The sequence below is a fragment of the Talpa europaea genome (genome assembly GCF_964194135.1).
Source record: "Talpa europaea genome assembly, chromosome: 7".
In the NCBI taxonomy this organism is placed as follows: Eukaryota; Metazoa; Chordata; class Mammalia; order Eulipotyphla; family Talpidae; genus Talpa; species Talpa europaea.
Window position 1 is genome coordinate 51825164 of NC_140074.1, and position 23157 is coordinate 51848320.

Genomic DNA, 23157 nt, shown 5'->3' on the forward strand with positions numbered 1-23157 from the left:
GCTTGACCACACACACACACATGCACAAGGCGCACACTCAAAGCCCCACAGTTACACCCCACACAAAGACACGCTGTCACTGCCCCGGCCGAACACACACAGCTAGGAACAGCAGCAAACCCGCGTGTCCGCCCCTAGCGCCCCGCCCCGCCCCCTCCAACGCTGACCCGCCCCTTCCTGGCCCCGCCCCGCGTCCCGCCCCGCCCCCTCCAGCGCCGGCCCGCCCCTTCCTAGCCCCGCCCCCGAGCCACGCCACGCCCCCTCCAGCGCCGGCCCGCCCCTTCCTGGCCCCGCCCCCGAGCCCGTCCCGCTTCCGGCCGGCGGGGTCCAGGGCAGGTCGGTGTCCAGTAGCTGCCGGGTGCATGAGGCCAGTACGACTCATGAAGGTGTTCGTCACTCGTAGGATCCCCCCGGAGGGCAGGGCCGCGCTGGCCAAGGCGGCAGAGTAAGAGTCGGGCGCCCGCGCGCCGCTCCGCGCGCCGAGACCCCTCCCGCGGGCACTCGGGCGGGGGTGGCCGGGGAAGGCGCCGCGCGCCCTGGGCACCTCCCTGGCATCGCGGCCGCCTGCGCTCAAGGAGAATCGGCGTCTCCGGGCGGGCCTTTTCTTTGGAGGCGTGGAGGGCTGCACCCCAGCGGGCTCGGGATGGCCTCCGGGGACTCATTTTTCTTTTTTTTTTTAAGATTAATTTATTTATGCATACAAGAGCTGGGGTACAGGCCAGAGGTGCGGGGGGTGAGAGGACTCACCAGAGACAGAGTGGGGCACAGAACGGGCAGGCTGACCGAAGTACACTGCTGAGGGGAGCAGCAGGCGAGTCAGGAGAGGTCTGCTGCGCCATGTGGGTAGCCCCCTGGCCTGCCGGGGATCGAACTCAAGCTGCAGAGGCTGCGGCGACAGCTTCATAGTGCGGTGCTTAACCCCTTGCACCACCAGGGAGACCCCTCATTTTTCTTTGAGGAGTAGGACGGGGTGTTCCCAGGCACCAGAGAGAACTGGGATCCCGAGCTTTGACCTTGGCTGTACTTTCTAGCTTGTACCCGACGGTCTTGGAGTTTGAGGGAGGCTTAGAGAAAGTTCGCGGAGACCTAATTATCTCGCCATTTGTGGTGGGGGTGGGAATGTTGGAATGGCTGGAGCCCTTACCGTCTTGGGCCTGGATAGTGGGGAGACAAGGGCCCATTTGTTAAAGTTTTACTCTGCGAGGTCACTTGGAAGGGTCAGGGACCTTGGCAGCCACCGTTGGACAGTTAACAGGGGACTTTGGTGACCTATATTAAGTTGAACCCTGCCTGTCAGACTTGCCAGGCAAGTCTTTATATAAATAAATCCTTTTAATCCTTGCAACACTGGAAGTTGCTACTGGAGTTCCCATTTTACAGGTGAGGTAAGTGGGAGCGGCTAAGTACCTTGGCCAAAAGTCATACCCGTCTGCAGAACTGGGATTGGAACTCAGCTCTGTCGCACTGGGGTCTGAGCACTGCCTTATACAGACTTGCTTTGCCAGTATCAGGCCGGGAAAAGAAAGTGGAACCCAGCCTCAGAAACCAGTGCCTGGGGAAAATGAGATTTATTTGTTCAATGCAACAGAACCTTTGCTGAGGACCTGCTGTGAACTGAGAGTGAGGGGGGAGGCAGTGAAGGCAAAAACAATGGTAGTAATAACGGCAGTAGTCACACTGCTATAGTGTGTGTGTCACACTCATGGACGGGAGGGTGCAAAGTGGCCTGTGCTTGGGGCTTAATTGGCCAGGTGTCCATTAAGACTGTTGCAGAGTGTTCTGGGTAGGTCCTCATCCAGCCTTGCAGCAGTCTGGCTTTACGACCTGGAGCAAGGCCCTGCACCCCCATGGCTTAGTGCCAAGTACCAGCAGGCCCCATGATGAGTTACCTTTGTCTCAGCCAGGGGGCAAGGTAAACATTATCTTATGAAATTGTTGTCACAATGGCTTTGAGAAAAGGTTTATGGTTAGAGATTTCTAGGAGGGGAGTCTGCACCACCCTGTGTCCTGCACATGTGGGTTCTTGATACATGTTGGCTGTATGAATAAATGGCAAGGGCTGGGCGGCTGGCATCGTGCCCAGTGCCACAGGCTGCCACGGAAGTGTACCCTAAAACTCTTCCATCATGCTTTGATCTTGATGGGAGTTTCCATTTCATGGGCTCACTGACCAGGACATACAATTGGACATGGAATCCATGTAGAAACCCCCTCGCCCCCCACACTGGCCTTTGTTACCATCAGTTGGTGGACCCTGGACAGGGAGCTCTGCCCCATGAGGGTGATAAAGCTCTTCCTCTGACTTTCTCCTTTCTGCTTTGGGTGGTTCCACAGCCTGTGTCAGCATTCTCCACTCTATGGCAGCCATTTACCCTTCAGCCACCCTCTCAGGACTGTTGTAAGGCTGCCCACCACAGACCCTTACTCAGCCAGAGCAAGCAGAGGCAAAATGTGCTGCAGATGTGACTGGGACTTTGCAAATCAAAGTCCCCAGGTGCACCTGTAAGGCTTCTCTGTTTCTGAGTGGTCTTTCCTTTGTCTTCAGCTGTGAAGTGGAGCAGTGGGATTCCGACGAGCCCATCCCCACTAAGGAGCTGGAACGAGGTGTGGCCGGGGCGCACGGCCTGCTTTGCCTGCTCACTGACCGTGTGGACAAGAAGATCCTGGACACCGCGGGTCTGTGTACTGGGCAGGACCGGGAGGATGCCGAGGGTATCCTGGCTCAATGGGGCACATCAGCCTGCAGCTGGCTGCCCGAGCAGGTCTGCAGGACATTCTAAGGGCATTCACTGCACTACCAGGCCTGACGGAGTAGTTGTGGTCTCCCCTTCCGACACATGCATTGCTCTCTTCTTTTGGCCGTGAATTTCGGGGCGAGGGGGGGGAGGCCCTAGAAGGGCAAAGACCGAGGCGTGAGGGTAGCCAGGTACTAGGGAGAGCACCCAAAGCCCTGGGTCCTTGTCTAGCCCCTGCAGCAATCCGGCTTTATGACCTGGAGCAAGGCCCATGTGGGGAGAAGGTGGCTTAGTGCCAAGTACCAGCAGACCCCATGATGAGTTACCTTAGTCTCAGCCAGGGGGCAAGGTAAACATTACCTTGTGAGGTTGTTGTCACAATGGCTTTGAGACAAGGTTCATGCATAGAGATTGCTAGGAGGGGGTCAGTGATGAGCCAACCTGTGCCTCAGTGTTGGCCCAGAGCTTAGAGGTGAGGGTATGAGGGTCATGCCCCAGCTGCCTCTGAGAGCTCTCAGAGTTTCCACAGGGAGGTCCCAGGTGTGGCCGAAGGACAGGCAAGCTGTTAAGAGTGGGCCTCGGTGTCCAGGCCCACTTGGCGCCTTGTGACAGAGGCAAGCCGCCTAACCTCCCTGGCCTGCAGTCTGTGCCTGTCAAATAGCAGCATTTGGAGTTTTCACTGAGATACAGAGATGTCAGTCTTTGGTTCTAAGACGGCAGTAAGCAGGCATCCCGCAGTGGTCCCCAGTGTCTGGCTTTGAAGCCCACGGCGAGACACAGACAGTGCTTCTTCCGCACAGGAGCCAATCTCAAAGTCATCAGCACGCTGTCCGTGGGTGTCGACCACTTGGCTTTGGATGAAATCAAGAAGCGGTAAATGCAGCTGGGGCTCTGGGAGGGGGCAGGAGCGAGGGGCCCAGAGAGAGGGGAAGAGGAGCTGGGTTTCATGTCATATCCCCCTGTCATTCAGTGGGAATGTGAGGTGGCTGATGGACGAAGCCTGCCCCCACCCGCACAGGCCAGTTAATATAAGCATGGTAGGTCAGAAACAGTGGGACCATCTGTGCAGGTAGCACGTTTTCGTACGCTTTTTGGTTTTGCCCCCACAACAATCCCCTGAGTAGAACAGGTGGGTCTTATTATTTCCCTCTGGATGAGGAACTTCAGAATGGCTAAGTAGCTTCTTTCCCCAGACTCTGGGGCCTGGTCTTCCACCTTCATATTTCTCTCAAAGTGGGAGATAATGAAAATGGGACTGGGGGCTCACCACCTGTAAGTGCTCATTTACAGCTCTGAGCTTCCCGGCAGGCAGTGCAAAGAGGGAGCAAAGCAGCAGCATGGAAATTGGTGAAGGTGCTTGAGGCCAGTGTTACCACCAGTGTTTGATTCATAGCGGGATCCGTGTGGGCTACACCCCAGACGTCCTGACAGACGCCACAGCGGAACTGGCCGTCTCCCTGCTGCTCACCACTTGTCGCCGGTTGCCGGAGGCCATCGAGGAGGTGAAGAAGTGAGTGGCGCCTGGTGGGAAAGTCTGCTCTGCCTAACGGAGCCAGTTCCTGGAACACCTAGCATGGTCCTGGCCCAGGCGTGACCCTAAATCCAGATGTTTGCCATATAATTTGGGGCGGGGGGCAGAATCAGCCAAAATACCAAAGTACTAGGCAGAGCTGAAATAAACAACCTGAAGGGAAATTGTGAGAACAGTGTCAGGTGGAAGGAGTGTGGATCAGGGAAGGCTTCTTGGAGGAAGTAGCTCCTGAGCACTTAGAGGGACTGTTCACCATCCCACCGTGCATTCGAGAATCCCAAAAGCTCTGAAAACTGAAGGTTCATTGATCTTTTTTTTTTTTTTTTTAAAGATTTATTTATTTATTTATTTATACAAGCACTGGGTACAGTCAGAAGCGCGGGAGGGTGAGAGAATTCACCAGAGCCAGAGCGGGGAGCAGAGCAGGCAGAAGGACCGAAGTACACTGCTGAGGGGAGCAGCGGGCGGCAGGAGAGATCTGCGCACCATGTGGGACCCTCCTCTGGTGGCCGGGGAGCAGCCAGGGATCAAACCGGCGCTGCAGAGGCTGCGGGCAGCTTCGCAACCCAGCGCTCAACCACTGCGCCACCGGGAGGCCCTCATTGATCTTTTCTTAGCCAAACCTGACCAGAAATAACAGGAGGCTATATTTTGTTTTTTATTTCTCCTACTCAGTGTGAATATTCATGTGTTGTTGCAGAAACACTCATGTGTTTGATAGAGTACTCCCCACCCCCTCTCGCTGCTGTGCATGTTTTGTACAATATGGCATAAGTACCATGTCACCTTTCTAAAGCTGAAAACTTTTCAAGTCTGGCCTGAGGGTTTCTATCAGGGATTTTGGTCTGTATATCCAGAGCTGGGGAGGCATTCCAGGAGCAGGAAGCGCTGGAGCGAAGTCCAGAAGGCATGCAAATACAGGCCCTTGGGGAGTCCAGAGCTCTGGGGTGGGGTGGAGTATGGCAGAGGTATTGAGGGGCTGATGAGACCCAGTGTCCTGCTCCCCCTCTGACCAAGGGAGCCAGCACCTTCATTGTTGGTGACTTTGCCTTTCCACCCAGGGAGCTAGGGGGGTGGTATGGTTTCATTTCTTGTTGCTTCTTTGGTGCCCTGTTTTCTGGTTTTGGAATCCCAAACCTGAGTTTACTCTCAGCTCTCACCTGGCTTTTTGTTCTCAGGCAGCTTTCCCTTTCTGGTCTCAGTTTCGCCACCTGCAGAATGGGATGGGAAATTCTCAGGTCTCTTCTGCTATCAGATCTGTGTCTCCAGTGACTTGTAAGGACGGTTACTCCTGCTGCTTGTCTGCAGCACTGAGTGACTGTGGGTGTTCCTCATGTCACTCTCAGTTCTCTGACCTGGAGGCCAGGGTCTACCCTTTGGACCAAAGGCCTGGCCCTGCAGTGCCGGGCCTGTGAGTTCCAGTGGGCCTCATCCTTGTACAAGTCCAGGGCTCACCTGCCTCATTTCCTCCCTGCAGTGGCGGCTGGACCTCATGGAAGCCCCTGTGGATGTGTGGCTATGGCCTCTCGCAGAGCACCGTGGGCATCATTGGCCTGGGACGCATAGGTGAGGCTCCACCTGACTGCTTGCCTGCCCCAGCGTCCATGCTCGGTCTCCACCTCTGCAACAATCCCCTGGAAAGGGCCCTGGGTTATCAGTGCCTTTGGCATACAGTAGGGATATCTGTAATGCAAAGACGTGGCTTCATAAAACACAGGCCAAAACAGCAAACCAGCCAGAAGCTACTTAAGAACTCACTTGGTGGGCCTCCCCGTGGCGCAGCCGTTGAGCGCTGGGTTGCGAAGCTGCCTGCAGCCTCTGCAGCGCCGGTTCGATCCCCGGCTGCTCCCCGGCCACCAGAGGAGGGTCCCACATGGCGCGCAGACCTCTCCTGCCGCCCGCTGCTGCCCTCAGCAGTGGACTTCGGTCCTTCTGCCTGCTCTGCTCCCCGCTCTCGCTCTGGTGAATTCTCTCACCCTCCCGCACTTCTGACTATACCCAGTGCTGGTATAAATAAATAAATAAATAAATCTTAATAAATAAAATGTCTTTTAATAATTTTTTTAAAATTTATTTATTTATTTATGAAAGCACTGGGTACAGTCAGAAGCGTGGGAGGGTGAGAGAATTCATCAGAGCCAGAGCGGGGAGCAGAGCAGGCAGAAGGACTGAAGTACACTGCTGAGGGGAGCAGCGGGCGGCAGGAGAGGTCTGCGCGCCATGTGGGACCCTCCTCCGGTGGCCGGGGAGCAGCCGGGGATCGAACCGGCGCTGCAGAGGCTGCGGGCATCTTCGCAACCCAGCGCTCAACTGCTGCGCCACGGGGGAGGCCCAAAATAAAATGTCTTTAAAAAAAAATGCTTGAAGGACCCTACCAGCTTCAGCACATGTTCAGAATCTGAAAATTTAATTGTCTGGATCTGTCTCAGACACAGTCTATGTGAAGTGGTCTCTGTGGAGAACTGGCTGCTTGGCAATGACACCACAAAATCAAATGGGGACTGAGGCTGCATTAAGAGAAGCAGAGGGAGCCTCCCTGGTGGCCTACGGATTAAGTCTCAGCGCTGTCACCACCACAGCCTGAGTTCTGTCCCCAGCCAGGGAGCTGCCCACATGGTGCAGCAAACCTCTCTTGACTCACCCGCTGCTCCCCTCAGCAGTGTATTTCATCAGTCTGCCTGCTCTGTTCCCCACTCTGTCTCTGGTGAATCCTCTTAACCCCTGCACTTCTCCAGTTCTTCTAAAGAAATAAATAAAAACAGAGAAGCAGAGGGTGCAGAAGGAGGGCGGGGACTGTTTGGTCAGACCTCTGTAGGATGCCAGGTCCAGCTCTAGGGAAGGTTAGCAGTAGCCCTAGAAGGCTGGACCGTGTAAGGAAAGCATCTGCCTCCAGAGGTGAAAGGCTCTCTTGTGGACCATGGAGCTGGTTGTGTGAGCACTGGCCTAGCTGAGGGCTAGATACCCTAGGACAGGACTAGCAAACGCTGGGCTGTGCTGATAGATCTGCCACTAGGGCCTCCCTGGCCCTGGAGCTGCAGAGGGGTTGAGAGTGTGGGGGAGGGGTATGTGGTTGGGGACAAGCCATGACTCTTGACTCCTTGCCACCAGGCCAGGCCATTGCTCGGCGTCTGAAACCATTTGGTGTCCAAAAATTTCTGTACTCCGGGCGCCAGCCCAGACCTCAGGAAGCAGCAGAATTCCAGGCAGAGTTTGGTAAGTAAAACCTTGATTTCCACAGGAGCCCATCCGTCAAGGGACTCTCCCTGTTTTCTGTGGTGGCAGCATTTACACACAAAGTGTGAACACAGCAGCTGTAGGTTTCCCAGGACCTGCAGCCTCCCTTAGGTGTGATGTCATGTATCGGCTCCTGAGGGTGCTTACCCAGGCCCCACGGTGAGTTCTCTCAGTGCTAGGAGAGCACTGATGTCCTGTCTTTCAGAGACCGTCACCATTGGTGGCGTGTGAAGGGAGCAGCAGGGGTGCTGACAGATGTCAGGAAGAGCTGGAAACTTTCTTTGACTCAGTTTCCTTAGTAAACTCATGAGCACTGTCCCCCAGCCTGCATGTGCCCCTCTGTCCAGGTGCAAGGTGGGCTTAGCCCCCTGGTAGGGGTGATAGCTTGTTGAGGGCAGGCTGGATTTCAGCCATTCCTCGCCTCCTTGGCATAGCGGGCCTGGAAGAAGAAAGAACTAAAGTGGCCAGACCCCTCTGTGATCTTAAACAAGTTTCTGCCCTTCTCTGCTTCAACTTCCCCATCTGTTAGACCAGGGGATGGGTTAGACCAAGGGATGGGTGAATGATGTCATATACCATAATCCCATAAGCAGCTATTGACTTTGTACAGTTGTCAGAGTTCTCCAGGCCTTCAGGAAGCATCTTGGGAGTTTCCATTACGGGAGGAGGACAGGTCTACTCTCCCACCCTCTAGCATCTAATTGTCTTCCCCCAGTGCCCACCTCTCAGCTGGCCGCAGAGTCTGATTTCATTGTTTTGGCCTGCTCCTTAACGCCTGCCACCAAGGGACTCTGCAACAAGGACTTCTTCCAGCGGATGAAAAAAACGGCTGTGCTTGTCAATATCAGCAGGTTAGCCTGGGGCCTCCCAACATCTGGGGGGGGGGGGTGTCACTGGGCAGTCCGGGAGAGGGACTGGCTTCCCTTCCCCCTGGATTGTCGAGAAGACTCAGGCTGAGCTCACCACTCTACATAAACCAACCTACCAGCCAAGCCAGAAATACAGTAAAGGCCATGCACATGTACTCCAGGCCGGGGGGAAGTGCTCTCAGAACATGCTCAGAACCCCCAGCCTTGCTTGGGCCCAGCACACAGTAGCATTGATTTGGGGACTGAAGGCATGATGGCAGCGAGTTAGCAGGTAGCCTTGGGCAGGCCTGTGTAACTCTGCATCACTTTACTATCCTTAGGGCCCTTTGGAGGCCTTCACTGTGCTGCACTTGGGTCCATGTGTCAGTAAAACCTGGAACCTTTGTGCTCTTGGGGAGTAAGACTCAAAACCCAATTGTCTTGGTTCCTCAAAATATCTCCAGAGGACCTTCAGGTGCCTGAGCATTGTATGGGTGCAGATCTGTCTTCCCTCTGCCTCTCCACCCGCTTCCTAGCAGGTGGAGGTGTAGACAGGCTAAGGGAAGGGATTGGATGAGGTCACCTGAGAGCTTGGCTACCCAGAGGCAGCTGTAGTCACTAATGTTTAGCTAAAAGGCTAGGGGGTGGAGTGAAACTTGCAGGAACACAGGGTTCACACTGACAGCCAACAGTGCCATAGCTTCTCACTGAGCCCCCACAGGTAGCGGGTACAGTGCAGGGCACTGCACTTTGGTTGTTATTCTTTTTTAGTCTCTAGCAAATCTGCTCTTTACTTCAGTGGTTCATTCACAGGAAGGATGGCTGCTCACTCGGATGGGTCTAGTTAGGTCTATCCTGGGTCTCTGCCCCCAGCTGGCAGGTGCCTGATGGCAAGCTGCAGTGGTTTTCAGCCAGTGGTTCTGGCTCAGGGGACCAACCAGATCAGAAACACCTGAAAGGGACCCAACAAATGCAGATTTTTGAGCTGTGTTCATGCAATAGTGGGTATAGGTAAACTTGAACCCTTCATGTCCTCCTGGGAGTAGGTGGTACCCCCTGTCTGACAGAGGAAGAACTTGGGGCCATAGAGAATTTGACTCACTTGCTAAAGTCACAAGTGGCAGGTCTGGGTTGTCTAAGACCATCTTCCTGTATGACTTACTGTAGCTGGTTTGAAAGTCAGTGCCAAGACCCAGACTGGTGGAGAAATTCATTCTGTGGGTTGTTCTGCCCTAAAGGTGACCTGGGTGGAGGGAGTTTTGGGGGCACTCACATCCTACTGTCATTCCCAGGGGAGACGTCGTAAACCAGGACGACCTGTACCAGGCCTTGACCAGTGGTCAGATTGCAGGGGCTGGACTGGATGTGACGACCCCGGAACCACTGCCTACAAACCACCCTCTCCTGACCCTGAAGAACTGTGGTAAGACAGACCTGTGCTTTTCCAGTGTGGTCCCCGCCACCGCTGTAGGACCAAGGCAGCTAGAGGGCTAAAGGTGCCAGGTGTGAGGCTACCTTGAGGGCACCCACACAGGCAGGGACCACGTGTTTATAGTTAGCAGCGCTGGTGGCAGGGAGAGGCCTTCTGCGCTTGCTCCACTAGGTCCGTGTCCCTCGAGAAGTAACTGTAGGGGTGACCGGGTTTATTTAAAAGCAGTGGATGTGGCGGTCACCCCAGCTATCCCCACGCCCCTCCCGTCATGGGTAAACCTGTTAGTCTAAATGCGAGCCACTAAAGGTGGAATTACTGTACCTTGTGCCTTTACAACGCATGCCAGTTAGTAAACCTTTCTCCCTTGGCTCCAAACCCATCTTTGTATATTCTGCTTTGTGCTGCAGGGGCTGGGCCCGGTCAGGGAGGAGCCTGGCGGCAGCAGGACTTAAACCTCCTGCCTCCACATCTGTCAGCGGCACTTGGCAACTTCAGTTGGTGGCAGCAGCTCCTCCCTGTAGCAGCTGGCGAATCTGGTTTAGTTTTTGCAGCGTTTGGTTAACCATGTGCCCCCTCAGGGACAAGGTCCCAGCCAGTCAGCGCTGCCATGGGCTACAGCTCCAGCAGGGCCTCCCTTCAGTCTTTGCCTTTCCCATCCCCTGACCCCAGCCCTAGGGCAGTCACTGCCTGACCTTACCTGTGGTGGTCACCTGGGGGGACTGATCAAATGCGGGGTGTCGGGTCCCCAAGGGTTGCTGCTTCCACAGGCTGGGTGCTGGGACCTGGTATATGCACTTCTAATGCGCTTCCAGATGACGCTGCTTTCCAGGGCCACACTAGTTAACAGTTCTTCGTATCAGCTTCTCTTCAGGCAGCTGGTGTGGTTTGTCTCCAAACTAAGATGTAGCCATGAATGCTTAGGTCGCCTGGGCCTGTCCCTGTCCTTTAGTTCCTTTACGGAATGGAAACCCAGAGGGAAGGCCACGGCCTGCCTTCCCCACCATGAATGCTCCCATTCTTGTAGCCCCTGGGAACTCTACCGTCCCCACCCCCCAAGCCAGCCTGAAAGGACTGGCTGTGGTCAGGCCTGCCCACAGCCAGGACAGCTGTCCCCATCCCCCGAGAGCCTGGGAGTGGAGCTCAGGCTCCTGGGTACTGCTTGAAAAGGTGTTCCTTAGGGACAAGTGACCTCACTTGCTCCACAGAGGGGCCAAAGGGAGCTCGCCTGTCCAGCATTTCATGTCATTTGTATAGCTCAGAAGCCCTGTGGCATCACTTTCTGGGGTGCAGGGAGTGGATGACAATGCAGAAATTCCTAAGCCATACTGGCACGTCTCACCATCCTGTAACTGAAGGGCTCTAGCGCTCTGCTAGCTTGACATTCTGGTATTTAGGATACATACCCTTTGTCGCCCTTGCCCGTGTTTCATGGCCTGGAGTCCTTTTCCTGTTGCTCTGGCCCTCAGCCCCAGGGGGCGGGATGTTGAGTGACGGTGGGTAGGAAGGCGAATCGAGACAGGGTCTCTTTGTTCTTACTGGCAAACCCTCGCCCTGCAAAAAGGCCTGCTTTAAAAAGGCTCTTGAGCCACCATTCTTACCTCCCTTCTCCTTTCCAGTGATCCTGCCCCACATTGGCAGTGCCACCCACGGAACCCGAAACACCATGTCTCTGTTGGCCGCTAACAACTTGCTGGCTGGCCTGCGAGGGGAGCCGATGCCCAGTGAACTCAAGCTGTAACCAGACAGGGAACCTGGAGGGTCAGGAGGAAACAGACGCCGCCAGGCTTGGTTCGGACCCACAGGACGGGAGCCAAGGAAGAAAACCTGATCTGTGCTGATTCTGTGGAGGGAGGCTGGTGCTGAGGGCTGTGCTTGCTGCGTCTGTGATTGGAAACATCTGCGCCCAAAGCGTGTAATTCTATTAAATGATTCTCTGCAAGAGCGTCTCTGCCTGTAACTGGGAGAAGCTAAGCAAAGAGCAGCTGCCTACTTTTCCTCCTGAGGAAAGTGCCCTGCGGGCTGCTGCCCGACCCAGTCCTCACGCCTCGGCGTTTTCATTCCCAGAACCCGCCCAAGCCACTCCACCCCTCCCCTTCTGCTCACATTCCTTCGTGTGTCCCTCGTGGAGGATAGGACAGCTGCACCCCGTGGTCACCATCTTGTATCTGCTGCCTGGACCCAATTAAATAAGCTGCTGCAATTAAATATGCATGGCCAAGAGAGCTACCTAAGGTCACAACACTTTTTTCGGTCAAGACTAACCAGGTAGGTAGGTGTCTTAATTTTTTAAAAAATGTGTTTCAGCACCTTCGCACTCCTTTGTCCACTTCTTCCCACCCCCACCTGTGCCGCCCGTGGAGTGATGCCCTTTTTCTAATCATCTCACTCGCTCCACCCCAAGGCCTGGCCGTCGGCACTACCAGGGCCCAGCTCCTGCCAAAGCAGGCGGGATCCAGCTCTTCCCACAGCCAAGCCAAAGTGGCAGACGGAGCTTCCAACCTGGGAGGCAGGTGAGTGAGCAGCAGAAAGCAGGTCCTCGAAGAAGGAAACTGGGTGGACTGAGAACAAAGTCTTACACGTTCAAAGACAAAGGGCAGGGAGGGCAGAGGGACTAAATTGAGGGGAGCAACCAGTAATTGCTACTTAACTGACAGCATTAGCGGACTTTCTAGGTAAAGTAAAAAAACAAAAAACAGGTAAAAGCAGGGTTAGCAGAGTAGTAGTACTTCCCTTTTTTGCTTTAACTTTAATAACCTAAGCAAAGAAAAAGCACATATTAGATAGAGGCATGAATGTGGTAAGTTTTTTATTTCAAAATCTCACCTATTGGCTAGCATAGCACCACTGACATAGGCGCCCTGACAGAACTTTGATATTTAATCACCAGGAATGATTATGCCAGGCTTTCATTAAGGCTAACCAACAAAATCCAGGTACCCGATACCAGTTAGAATTCAGGTAGGAACTATGATCATAAGGACCCTGGAGCTGGTTTCCAGGGAACCTCTGAATTAATATTTTAAGTGCTACAGCGTGTACAAGGACTCTGGCCCACAGCTTGCTTCTCACATGTAGGAACTGATAGACTAAGAGGTAGATGAGATTCCAGATTCCATCTAGCAGTGGAGAGGCAGGGCTCCAGCTGCTGTATGAGAGCGCCCGAAAGCCAAGTCTGCTTAAGCCCGAGCTGAGGTGAAGGGGCAGCCAGGCACCTCCTCGCGATGGCCGAGGAGGAGGGCGGCCACCACCTTCCCGGTGTCACTGGTTCCTCTCCCCAGGCCCAGGCCGGGCCTCTCGGTCTCCACGCTGACCCACCTGCCTCCCAAGGTTAATCTGACCAGACAGTGGTCGCCACGTCATGCAGAGGGTGGATGCAGAGCCGCCTCACATCGAGTCAGAACATGACTGCCAACAATTAGCCACACACACAACTGAATTCCCCAGGTGATCCCATCTCTTCCAGCGTCTCTTCCCCACGTCTGCTGCAAAGGAGAGGAATCACAGAGGCTTCCCTTAGGCTTTCCTCCCTGGGAATCAGTTCATAGGAGATGCTATGACCATTATGAGTTTATCCACAGACAGATGTTTAACTGCACACACTAGACTGAGAGGAGGAAACACACTAATTTTTGTTTTAGGCTATACCTACATAGCTTTCTAACATCTGAAGGGTTTCTCTCAATTATGCACTATGGTTCAGTGTCTTCTAAAAAAGCTAGGATAGAAAATGAACTCCTGCTCATGCATGAACTAAAACTCTGCAGACACATTAACCTGTGCTATTCCCTGGGAAGACATGAGCCAGGGTGCAGCCAGACACAGGTGCCACCACAGCTCTGCTGGCACGAGGAGGTCAGAAGACAGCCAGGTGAGGCTGGGGAAGTCGGGGGGGAGCCCAGAGAGGCCTTGGCAGTGACCCAGATGTCTCCTGGAACAGTCTCAGATGCTACCTGGTGACATCTATGCTCTGGGCTGCCCAACCATCTTACAGTGTGGACCCTGCTAAGGCTGGGTTACCAACAGTTGTACACATACAGTACTGGGTTGGGGAAAGCAAAAGTTCTGCATCTGTACTTGTAAACCACAATATGTATCAGTAATAAAACCCACGGTAGAGGGGGCTGACATTATTTTTGGTTAGTTTGTAACCGAAAACAATCTAGGCCTGGGACTGATGCCCCTCAGGCAACAAGAGTGTGAAGAAGCAAAGCAGAGAATGGATGGGTTTGTCACTGGGTGAGGTGTGTGGGGCCAGACTGCACGGGCAATGGGTAAACGCACCAAGAAAGCTTCCAGGTCCCGTGTCCCACAAAACATGACTCCGTATCATCGGAACCAAGACAAACACTAGCTCTTTTCTGACTTCCAAACATGGAACTGTAACATATGTAATACAAGTTGGTTAAAATATTGCTAAAACAGCACATACAGAAACAATACCTTACTCGTCACTCCCTACAAGTACATACTCCATTTACAACTCTGATTTTAAAACCAGGAAAAATTGTTAAAACATCTGTCCATTAGTGATGTCTTCAAAAGTATATACACCTAGTAGTCCAGAGAATGTTCCCTCTGGACCCAGTGTCAGCACCATCAGAGTGCAGTGTCTGTGACTGCAAATCAGACAAAAATAAAAAATACAGTACTTTCTGAGGCCTAGGACTAGCTCATGATACACTTTAAAGCATTTGTGGCAGACAGGCATGTCTTCAAGGGGCCTCCTTGTAGACAGACACAAAGTGCCACTGGTTACACGTAAGTGCATTTTGCATCACTATACAGGTATATAATCCTATCCAGGAGTATAGGAAATTTAATTAAATGCTTGAGTTTTACAAAAATCGCTAAAAAAAATTTTTTTTGCACTTCCATTTTTAATTTTTCAATGTGCCACTTTTAACAACATCAATTGCAAACTACTTTCTGACTCAATCCTAAGGAAGAACTTGGTTTCAGGGATCTCATCCCTCTGAGAGTGCGCATTTCAAAAGAAATGCAAGGGCACAAGCTCTACGAGTATTAGTTCTCTACTTATTACTCGTGGAAACTTGCAAGAGCCACTGGGCAGCCTGAAGCCTAAACCTAATGGCGTTAGCCACCAACCATGAGATTTAATTTCAGTCCTACAACCGGCGTGGGCACTATTTCAAGAAGCTGGGGTTAGAGCAAAGTGCTGGGGAGATTGCTGCTCTGCCAGCGCAGGCAGGTAGTCTTCGAGTGTTTATACAGGTGGCTGGACTGGCTGAACCTCTTGCCACACTTCAGGCAGGCATAGGGTTTCTCACCTGTGTGAACACGGATGTGCTTCTTGCAGTCAGTCAAGGTCAGAAAAGTCTTGCAGCAGATTTTGCAGGCATACTTGCGAGCTCCCTCGACAACCAAGACGTTGTGCTCTGATAAGGCCTTCTTGCACTTTGACAGGACATCAGCAGATGCCCTGGTCAACTGTGGAGGGCCAGGCTGGGAAGGATGGCCGTTTTCAAACGAGGATGTGGCCCCATTCATCAGTAGCTGGGAACTGGCAGGGTTTTCTGGGATCTGTGAGCTTCTGACAGAAGTTACCACTGGCATCTTGGGAGCTATGCGGCGGTAGTATGGAAAGTTGCTGGCTCCTCCTCTTGGGGAGCCCATCATTACCCTGGAGAAGGAGGAGTGGAGCCCCAAACCAGTCCTGGAAAAATCCAACCCAAACTGTTCTCCTCCTTGGTAGCCCGAAGTCTGCACACAAGGCAGGCCCATCACTTCCTGCATTGGCCTAACGAAGTGGGAGTCGGCAGGCTCACTGAATGGGTTCTCCACGTGAGAGCCAGAGGCTGAGGAGGGCGCTCCCGCAGGCCCAGCCTCTGGACTCAACAAATAGGGGGCCTCGCCTTCCAGTCTGCAGTCACTAGTGGTGTTTGGGATATTGTCATCATTGTTCTGATTTGCACTAAAGTTACTTCCTCTGCTCTTGTTAAGAAAATTTGAAATGCTAAAAGTGGATTTATGTTCTAGGTTATTTGTGACTTCCAAAATATGGATGTCACCTACCCTATCAGTGCTAGACTGGGGATCTGAAAAACTCCGGTCACTGCTTTCAGGGCTGAGGTCTATCTTCTCGGCACTGACCACAACTCCTTCCACTTCCACAGATTCACTGCCTTCTGCCTGTGAGGTCACATCGCTCACTTCATCCTGAGGTTCAGGAGAGCTCAGGGGCTCAGATTTTACCACCACTCTCATGTGCTCCTTTTCACCAAGGCCGGCCTCAGGATTTTCACACTGAAAAGCGCTTTTTTCAGTCACAGCTTCCTGTTCAAAACTAGTCTCAACCTGAGTTGCACGAGAGGCCATGGACAACTGTGCCATGTTGCCGGCACCGTTGTCAGACTGGCTGGGCACCTGGGCATCTTCTTGAGCACCAAAAGACTGGTCAAATATGATGGCACTGTCTTCCTGGTTGTCGGTCATGCCGTCAGCCTTAGGGTTATCCACAATTTTCAGAGAATCTGGTGAAAAGAACTCCTCTCGAGAATGAACCCCCGATGGCCCATTCTCAGGCGTGACATCAGAAATGGCAGACTCATCCATGGTGGGCCGGAGGCGCTGTCTGGCCCGCTCCTCTGCAGACTGCTTGCGCTTATGAAGGCGTCTCATGGGGAAGGGTGTCCGCTGGTCCAGGTTACTGCGGATCGATGAGCTCATGGGGGCCGGCTGCTCCTCCCCACTCTGGCTGGAATTGAGGGCTGAGCTCACGATGCTTAGACCCAGCTGCTGCAGCATAAAAGAGCGCTGCATGCGGGCACTCTGCTCCTGAACGCGCTCACTGGGGGGAGACATGGGCAGCGTCCTTGTTGTTAGGTAATGTTTACATGCCTTAACAACAGAGTTCAAATGCAGGTGAGAGGCTGCCAATAAGACATCCATAACATTGCTCTCCCCCAGCATGAGGGTGGAGGTATACATCATGTCAATCAGTGCGGCAAAGGCCTCTGCTGTCACTACCTCGCTATCCAACTGGATCATGTTCATGGTCTGATCTCCCTCTGCTACTGAGAACAGGGCTCGGAAATGCGTGCTGCATGCTGCCAGTACGGAGCGGTGAGCTTTAAAATGCCGATTCCCCACCACAATGACACAATCACACAGCTGGCCATGAAGTCTCTGGTAATTCAGCTGCTGGAAGATCTGTTCAAAGTGTCCTGGGAAATCCATGATCCTATGGGAAAGAAAAGGAAAGTGTTAAGACTTAGGAAAGCTTCAGGGAAAGTCAGAGCACACAGGGCATGACAAGAAGAGACACATGGACAGTCAACCTTGGACTCGGAAAGCTTGCGATATTTCTAATAATAAGCACATGGACTAACAACCTGTCAAATAAGGAACAAATGCAAATTTGGCTAACAGACCTGGAAGCATGCACACATGGGGAGCAACTACTGGCTGTTTACAGACTCCTCTTCAGTCCACTTTTAACACTTTTATTTTTAAAGATTTATTTATTTATTTATACAAGCACTGGGTACAGTCAGAAGCGCGGGAGGGTGAGAGAATTCACCAGAGCCAGAGCGGGGAGCAGAGCAGGCAGAAGGACCGAAGCACACTGCTGAGGGCAGCAGCGGGCGGCAGGAGAGGTCTGCGCGCCATGTGGGACCCTCCTCCGGTGGCCGGGGAGCAGCTGGGGATCGAACCGGTGCCGCAGAGGCTGCGGGCAACTTCACAACCCAGCGCTCAACCGCTGCGCCACCGGGGAGGCCCCCCACTTTTAACACTTAACACTTGTGTGAAAAAAGACCAACATGTGGGTGAGGCATATCTACACCACAGAAGTTGGTTGGACTTCTGCATTCTGAGGACAATAAAAAAGTCCAAGAAGTTGCAGTCTTTAGCAACCTTAAATAATTGAAAAGGGCAAATCAATATTAGTGAAGAAGATTTCCTGTTACAGATGGTAGTAGACTGTATTTACTTCCCACCCCTTCCTGAACTCCAATTAAAAGACACTAAAGCTTTTTGGTTTTGTTATTTTAAACAAACCCATGAGGGAAAAAAAAAAAATGGGAAAAAACATCAATAGTGTTTTAGAAGCTGATGAGCAGGTAAATGAATGCTGACTTAGCATACCTGGGAAGCTAAATACCAAACTGGTAATGGATAAGCAACCTGACATCTCATCCATAAGTTCCTTACCTATTAAAAGCTAGGGAACTGGGTGCTGCGGTACCAGGGAAGAGTGATGGTGACACCGAGAACCGGCTGGAAATCTGGTCAGTAAATAATAATGTACTGGACTCGGCTGTACCACAGAAAAGGCAAACCTATGGAAACAGAGTAGACTAATGGAAATCTCAGGTTACACTACAACTTTTTAAAATAAGGAAAGAAAAAACCAGATGAACAAACTAGAACCATTTTTTTCTCTAAAACTAAATTGCTTGGAATACCACCTATATCACTGATATTACAGATTTATTGTTATTTTTTTCCCCCTTAGGTGTGATAATGGCATTCAGATTTTTTGACTATTTTTTAAAGACAAAATATTACACTTACAGATGCAAATGAAAGTTTTCATAAGTGTTAAAATTTAAAAAGGAGTCCACGTGGCCTAGGGGGGGGATCATTTCCAGGGCTGAATCGGAACCATCCCGCATCTGCACATTTTCACCTGTACTCAACTAAAACAAGTACTTGCTTATTTCAGCTACACCTCCTAGGAACATGACCACTGATTCAGTTTCTGACTAGTGCTCCTGACAGACTTTCATGTAGTTAGATAACAGGGTCAATAACCCCAAAATGGCATTCCTCAGTGCCCTCTGCCCACTGGCTCTGTAGAAGTCGAAGGAGCCAGAATTAAAAGTCCCATTTTTCCCTCTCAGGAGAATGAACCTCTGGTCTTCTGGGATGGAGGGGACACAGAACCCGATGGCTAAGCCCCTGGATACAAACATATGTACATTTACTATCTACTGTGCCTGGCACTAGAAATAAAAGGTTCAACAAGACAGATCCAATCCGACTCCAAAAAAGCATTGTAAGTGTTATGTAGGAAAGTACAAGGTGCCATTGGAAAAAAAGAAAGGCACCTGCCTCATCCATGGGGGCAGGGAGTGTGGAAGTTCTCCTGGGGAAGAAGCCTGCATTCTGCTGGGCTTAGGGCTGAACCAGAAAGACTCGATGCTGGGAACAGATGAGCTGCCACAATGAAAACTAAGTTAAAGCCATACAGAAGGTAAGACATACCCCTCTTTTCCCTTCACTCCCTCCCTGTACCTGCTCAGCTACTAGAAGACTAGCAGCCAGATTACTGAGGTCCCCATCTTTCTATGGGGAAGCCCACTAGTCCTCAAGGCACAACCATCCATTCAGCCTCCAATCAGTCAGGGCTTTATTTTTAAATACCTACAGTTAAGGAGCATACACACTGAGGGGAAAGGAGGGTCTCTAACATGAAAGAAAAAGCACCAAACAATGTGGCAATTGGAGGAAACAAACAGTGCAGAGAAAAGGAAAACAGGAGGGGGAAAAAAAAAACCAGTATAATTAACATCCTCACAGAGAGAAGTCACCATATCCATGAAAGAAAAAAGAGAATATATATATATACTTCTATATGTGTGTGTGTATACATACATAATATACTTATATACACCTATATACGTGTGTATATGTATATATGGAATATTCACGAAACAAGAAAACTACTGGAAATGAGTTCCAAGAACTGAAGTTACTTATTCAGACTAAAAAGATCCACCAAGTGCTCAGCAACATGAATAAAGAAATCCCCAGAGCAGGTTCATTACAGTGACATTTTAGAACACCTAGGATAAAGATCCCTAAAGCTTCTGGGGGTTGACAGGTTACAAAGAATCAGGAAAAAAAAGGGGGGTATCAGACTTTTCAAAAGCAATACTGAAGCTAAAAGGCGATAGTTCCTTCAAAATTCTCCAAGAAAAGTATATCCATCTTAGCCCTATCCAGTCAAACACTCAATCGTGGGTAGACGAAAGCCATTTTCAGGCAAGAATCCAAGTTTCCCTCTCATCTATCCTTCCTTAGGAAGCTACTAAAGGTTGTGCTTAAATGAGGTGGGAATAAACCAAGAAAAGGAGGACAAAGAATGTAGAAATTGGAGATCAAGCACAGAAGACAGGCAGAGAATCCTGAAGATGAAGGCCCAAGGTGACAGCTCGGCAGTAGGGCTGGAGAGTAACCAGTTCAGACTGGAGGAGGAAGAGGGAAAACTCCAAGGAGCTCCTCAAGGGAAATGACCTCCTGTATTTTTTCTACTTTTGATAAGTGTCCAACGACAAAATGTATCACTAAAACACACTTTCCCACTGCCATCGTCTTGCTTTATCAAGGTTCCCCGCCAGAAGCAATGTGTCAACAGTGGTAGGCCCACCCAACTCACTCAGGGAACAACAAGTTCAAGGCTTGGGGTTAAACAAAATGTAGTTATTGCTCACAAATCTGCAGCCCCTGCTTAACCGGGTAAACTCATAGACTAAGTGCTATGTGCCAAGGAGGTGATTATTTTACAGCAGTAACAGAGAAGAAAGACTCACTCTCATTCAAGAAGCAAAACAATTAACCAGGGAGTTAAAGCCTTCTATGTGTTAGTCATCATGCTATATATTTTTCATTTACATTCTTTCCAAATTTCAAAATAGCCCTGCCAGGTTGAACTTACTATCGTACTTTAACATATGAGGGGGAACATAAGAGATGCACTTCCCAAACAAATATTTCAACCAAGCAAACCAATATTGAAAGCAGCAGCAGAAATATGATTATCCAAAAAAAAAAAAAATCATCATTTTTTGAATGTCAGTTACCTTGAGTATAAGAAACCACCTCTCCTTCCCATAAAAGATCATCCACTCATTGAATTCTTTTTTGTTCAATTTGCCAAATTCTTTTTTCTTCAGTCCCCACTGTCAATAGAAAAGGCATAAGCAATAAGGAAATTACAGTCCCAGAAGCACTATTTTGAGGAAATTCACAGGGACCAGAGACCTTTGAGATTACTGAGGTAGCTAAACATGACCCCAACAAAGACAGAGGTTTAAATATTTGAAGAGATTAAAGAGAAGGCAATTATGCTGTGAAAAATTAAACAGTACATTGGAAGATAGGTAAAAAGGCCATACTGTCTTTTAACTTCCCATAAGCCTAAAGATGTCTGCCCTGCCCTGGATGCCCTCCCATAAACCCTGAGATCACAATTCAAGTACTCCAGACTCCTGAAAACCTGAGGGATGCCTGGAACTTCCTGCTATGCCTTGGTGGCAGGCAATCTTCACGGCAGTACACAGGTTAAGAATTCTTTCCTCTTAAGGAGCTCTACAAGTTCTGATTACCAACATGGTAATAATCAAACCAACATGATTAAAACCTGGAGATATGACTGTCCTCTAAGTTAACATTATCTGTTTGGAGATACTCCAAACTAAATTCTCCTTAGTGGTAATAATAATTTCATCTCAATATTATTTAATAAGTCAATTTATGATCACTTAAATTAGCAATAGAAATCAAGCCCACTAAGATCAAAGAATCTTAGGAGTAAAATGGCCAACCAGATTATTCTAGTTTTTCTTTCCAATATCAAGACTGTCAAAAAGCATTATTAGTGTAACTCAGAGTTCGTAAATGAGTAAAAAGGGTCCACTCAACTGATTTAATTACCATTTGAACCTTTAAAGTAGAAAGTTTCCTATGATGCAGTAGTGAAGTAGTTCCGACATGCCAACCAATGCAATTACATACTGATCAGCCTTTCTGAATGGATAGGAAACGAGTTGTGCAAAGTGAAAAACAAAAGGATTTGTGATTAGAGGATCTTAGAAAGTTCATAAAATCTTCATGAGGGTGGGAGAAGTACATGCACGTACCCTAGAAACCCAACTGCGTCATGGAACCATTCTAAATAAACCATTACTGCCACTGCTACCTGCTACTTTGTGTGGATCTTGCTTTAGGTTAGGTGCTCAGAAGAGTAGCTGCCATCACACCTCCTAGACCAGAACAGTGCAACAGATCTTTTGCAGTGACGGACATCATCAGCATAACCACATGATGTGCACTAGTCACATGTGGCTACTGAGCATCTAAAATGTGGCTAGTGCAACTGAAGAACTTAGTTTTTAATTTTATTTAATGGCTCCTCTATTGGATAGATTAGCTCTAAATGCTCACTCCTATTTCATATTGCTCACATCAAAACCTCACTTAGGTATATGAGATTAAGAGAACCTAAATTCTTATATCTGCAGTATAATGATGATTCTATCTTGGGAATGTGGGACTCACAATTTACAGGCTATCCAAAGGTTAAGAAGGAGACGTTCAAAAGATCCCAGACCTCTGCAAATGACAAATGTCCACTACAGTGTTCCTCTGACAATGAGAAGCCTCCACCTGTCCGTAGTGGGCTGGTGACTTTGGAAATGCATAGCTGTACTGGGAAAGAGGTGATCATCCTAGAAGTGAAAGAAAGAACCCAAAAAGCAGAAGGCTGGTAGAGTTAGCATCTTACCACCTGTGTATAGGCGGCCAGGCATCTTCATCTGACACTTACTTGAGCCCTGACTCCTCTTCCATGGACTATATTAAAGAATTAGGGTTAAATAATAGAAAAAATTAGGGTTAAGTAATAAAAAAAAAACAAAAAACAAAACTCTAGGATATTTAAATCCAAGAAAAAAATTTGTTGATTTATTTTTAAATAATAAACAATTGCATATCAACAAAAAACTTTTATGAAAATATGTATTTTCAAATAAAAAGAGAATAGTGGGTGGCATGGTTTTACATTTCTTGCACCAACAGAAGACAGCTGGATCTTATACTTGCTTCTACATTCAGGTCTTTACAGTATCACATCACTTGGTCTCTGGAAAACACTGTACACTTACAAAAGAAAGTGATTAAAAAAAAAAAAAAAGGGAGGGGCGGAGCAACATGGCGGCGAGGAGACGCAGCGAGTAAGATCTCCCATTAAAAAAAGTTAATAGGGAGGAAAAGCGGCAGGTCCCAGTGAGAACTGGGACACGGAAGATAAACGGACGACTCCAGCAAACTGCCCAAAGAAGAAAGTTGCCATAAAAGAGGACGAGAAGGGAGGGAAGCGCAGAACCCTGCTCCCCTCCCCCGCCCACAGAGGCGGCACTCTCCGACCAGCAGAGACGAGGGAAACAACGAACCAAAGCGCCCAACAAGAAAAACGGATGCAGTAAGTGGGACTGTGAGTGGAAAGGAACTATTTCAGCCACCGCACCCCGTGAACGGGAGCTGGGGCGAACCCTGCAGGATCCGCCAAGGAGGTGAGCTCCGGGCGCCATTGAAGAGAGCCCCGCCCACCAGGAGGAGACCAGCACCAGCACA

At 50.2% G+C, this 23157-nt stretch overlaps 2 protein-coding genes across 2 annotated transcripts; one reads left to right on the plus strand and one right to left on the minus strand.

Moving 5' to 3' along the window:
- Positions 1 to 362: 362 nt before the first annotated feature.
- Positions 363 to 11680, plus strand: GRHPR (glyoxylate and hydroxypyruvate reductase; the record flags this gene model as incomplete). The annotated part of the gene is made up of 9 exons (XM_084238153.1): positions 363 to 445; positions 2546 to 2676; positions 3536 to 3608; positions 4129 to 4245; positions 5744 to 5832; positions 7375 to 7479; positions 8216 to 8351; positions 9641 to 9771; positions 11397 to 11680. The coding sequence occupies 9 exons, from the start codon at positions 363 to 365 to the stop codon at positions 11516 to 11518; spliced, it is 987 nt and encodes a 328-aa protein (XP_084094279.1). The 3' UTR covers positions 11519 to 11680.
- A 3263-nt stretch (positions 11681 to 14943) lies between these two features.
- Positions 14944 to 16977, minus strand: ZBTB5 (zinc finger and BTB domain containing 5; the record flags this gene model as incomplete). The annotated part of the gene is made up of 1 exon (XM_084238594.1): positions 14944 to 16977. The coding sequence occupies one exon, from the start codon at positions 16975 to 16977 to the stop codon at positions 14944 to 14946; it is 2034 nt and encodes a 677-aa protein (XP_084094720.1).
- Positions 16978 to 23157: the final 6180 nt, after the last annotated feature.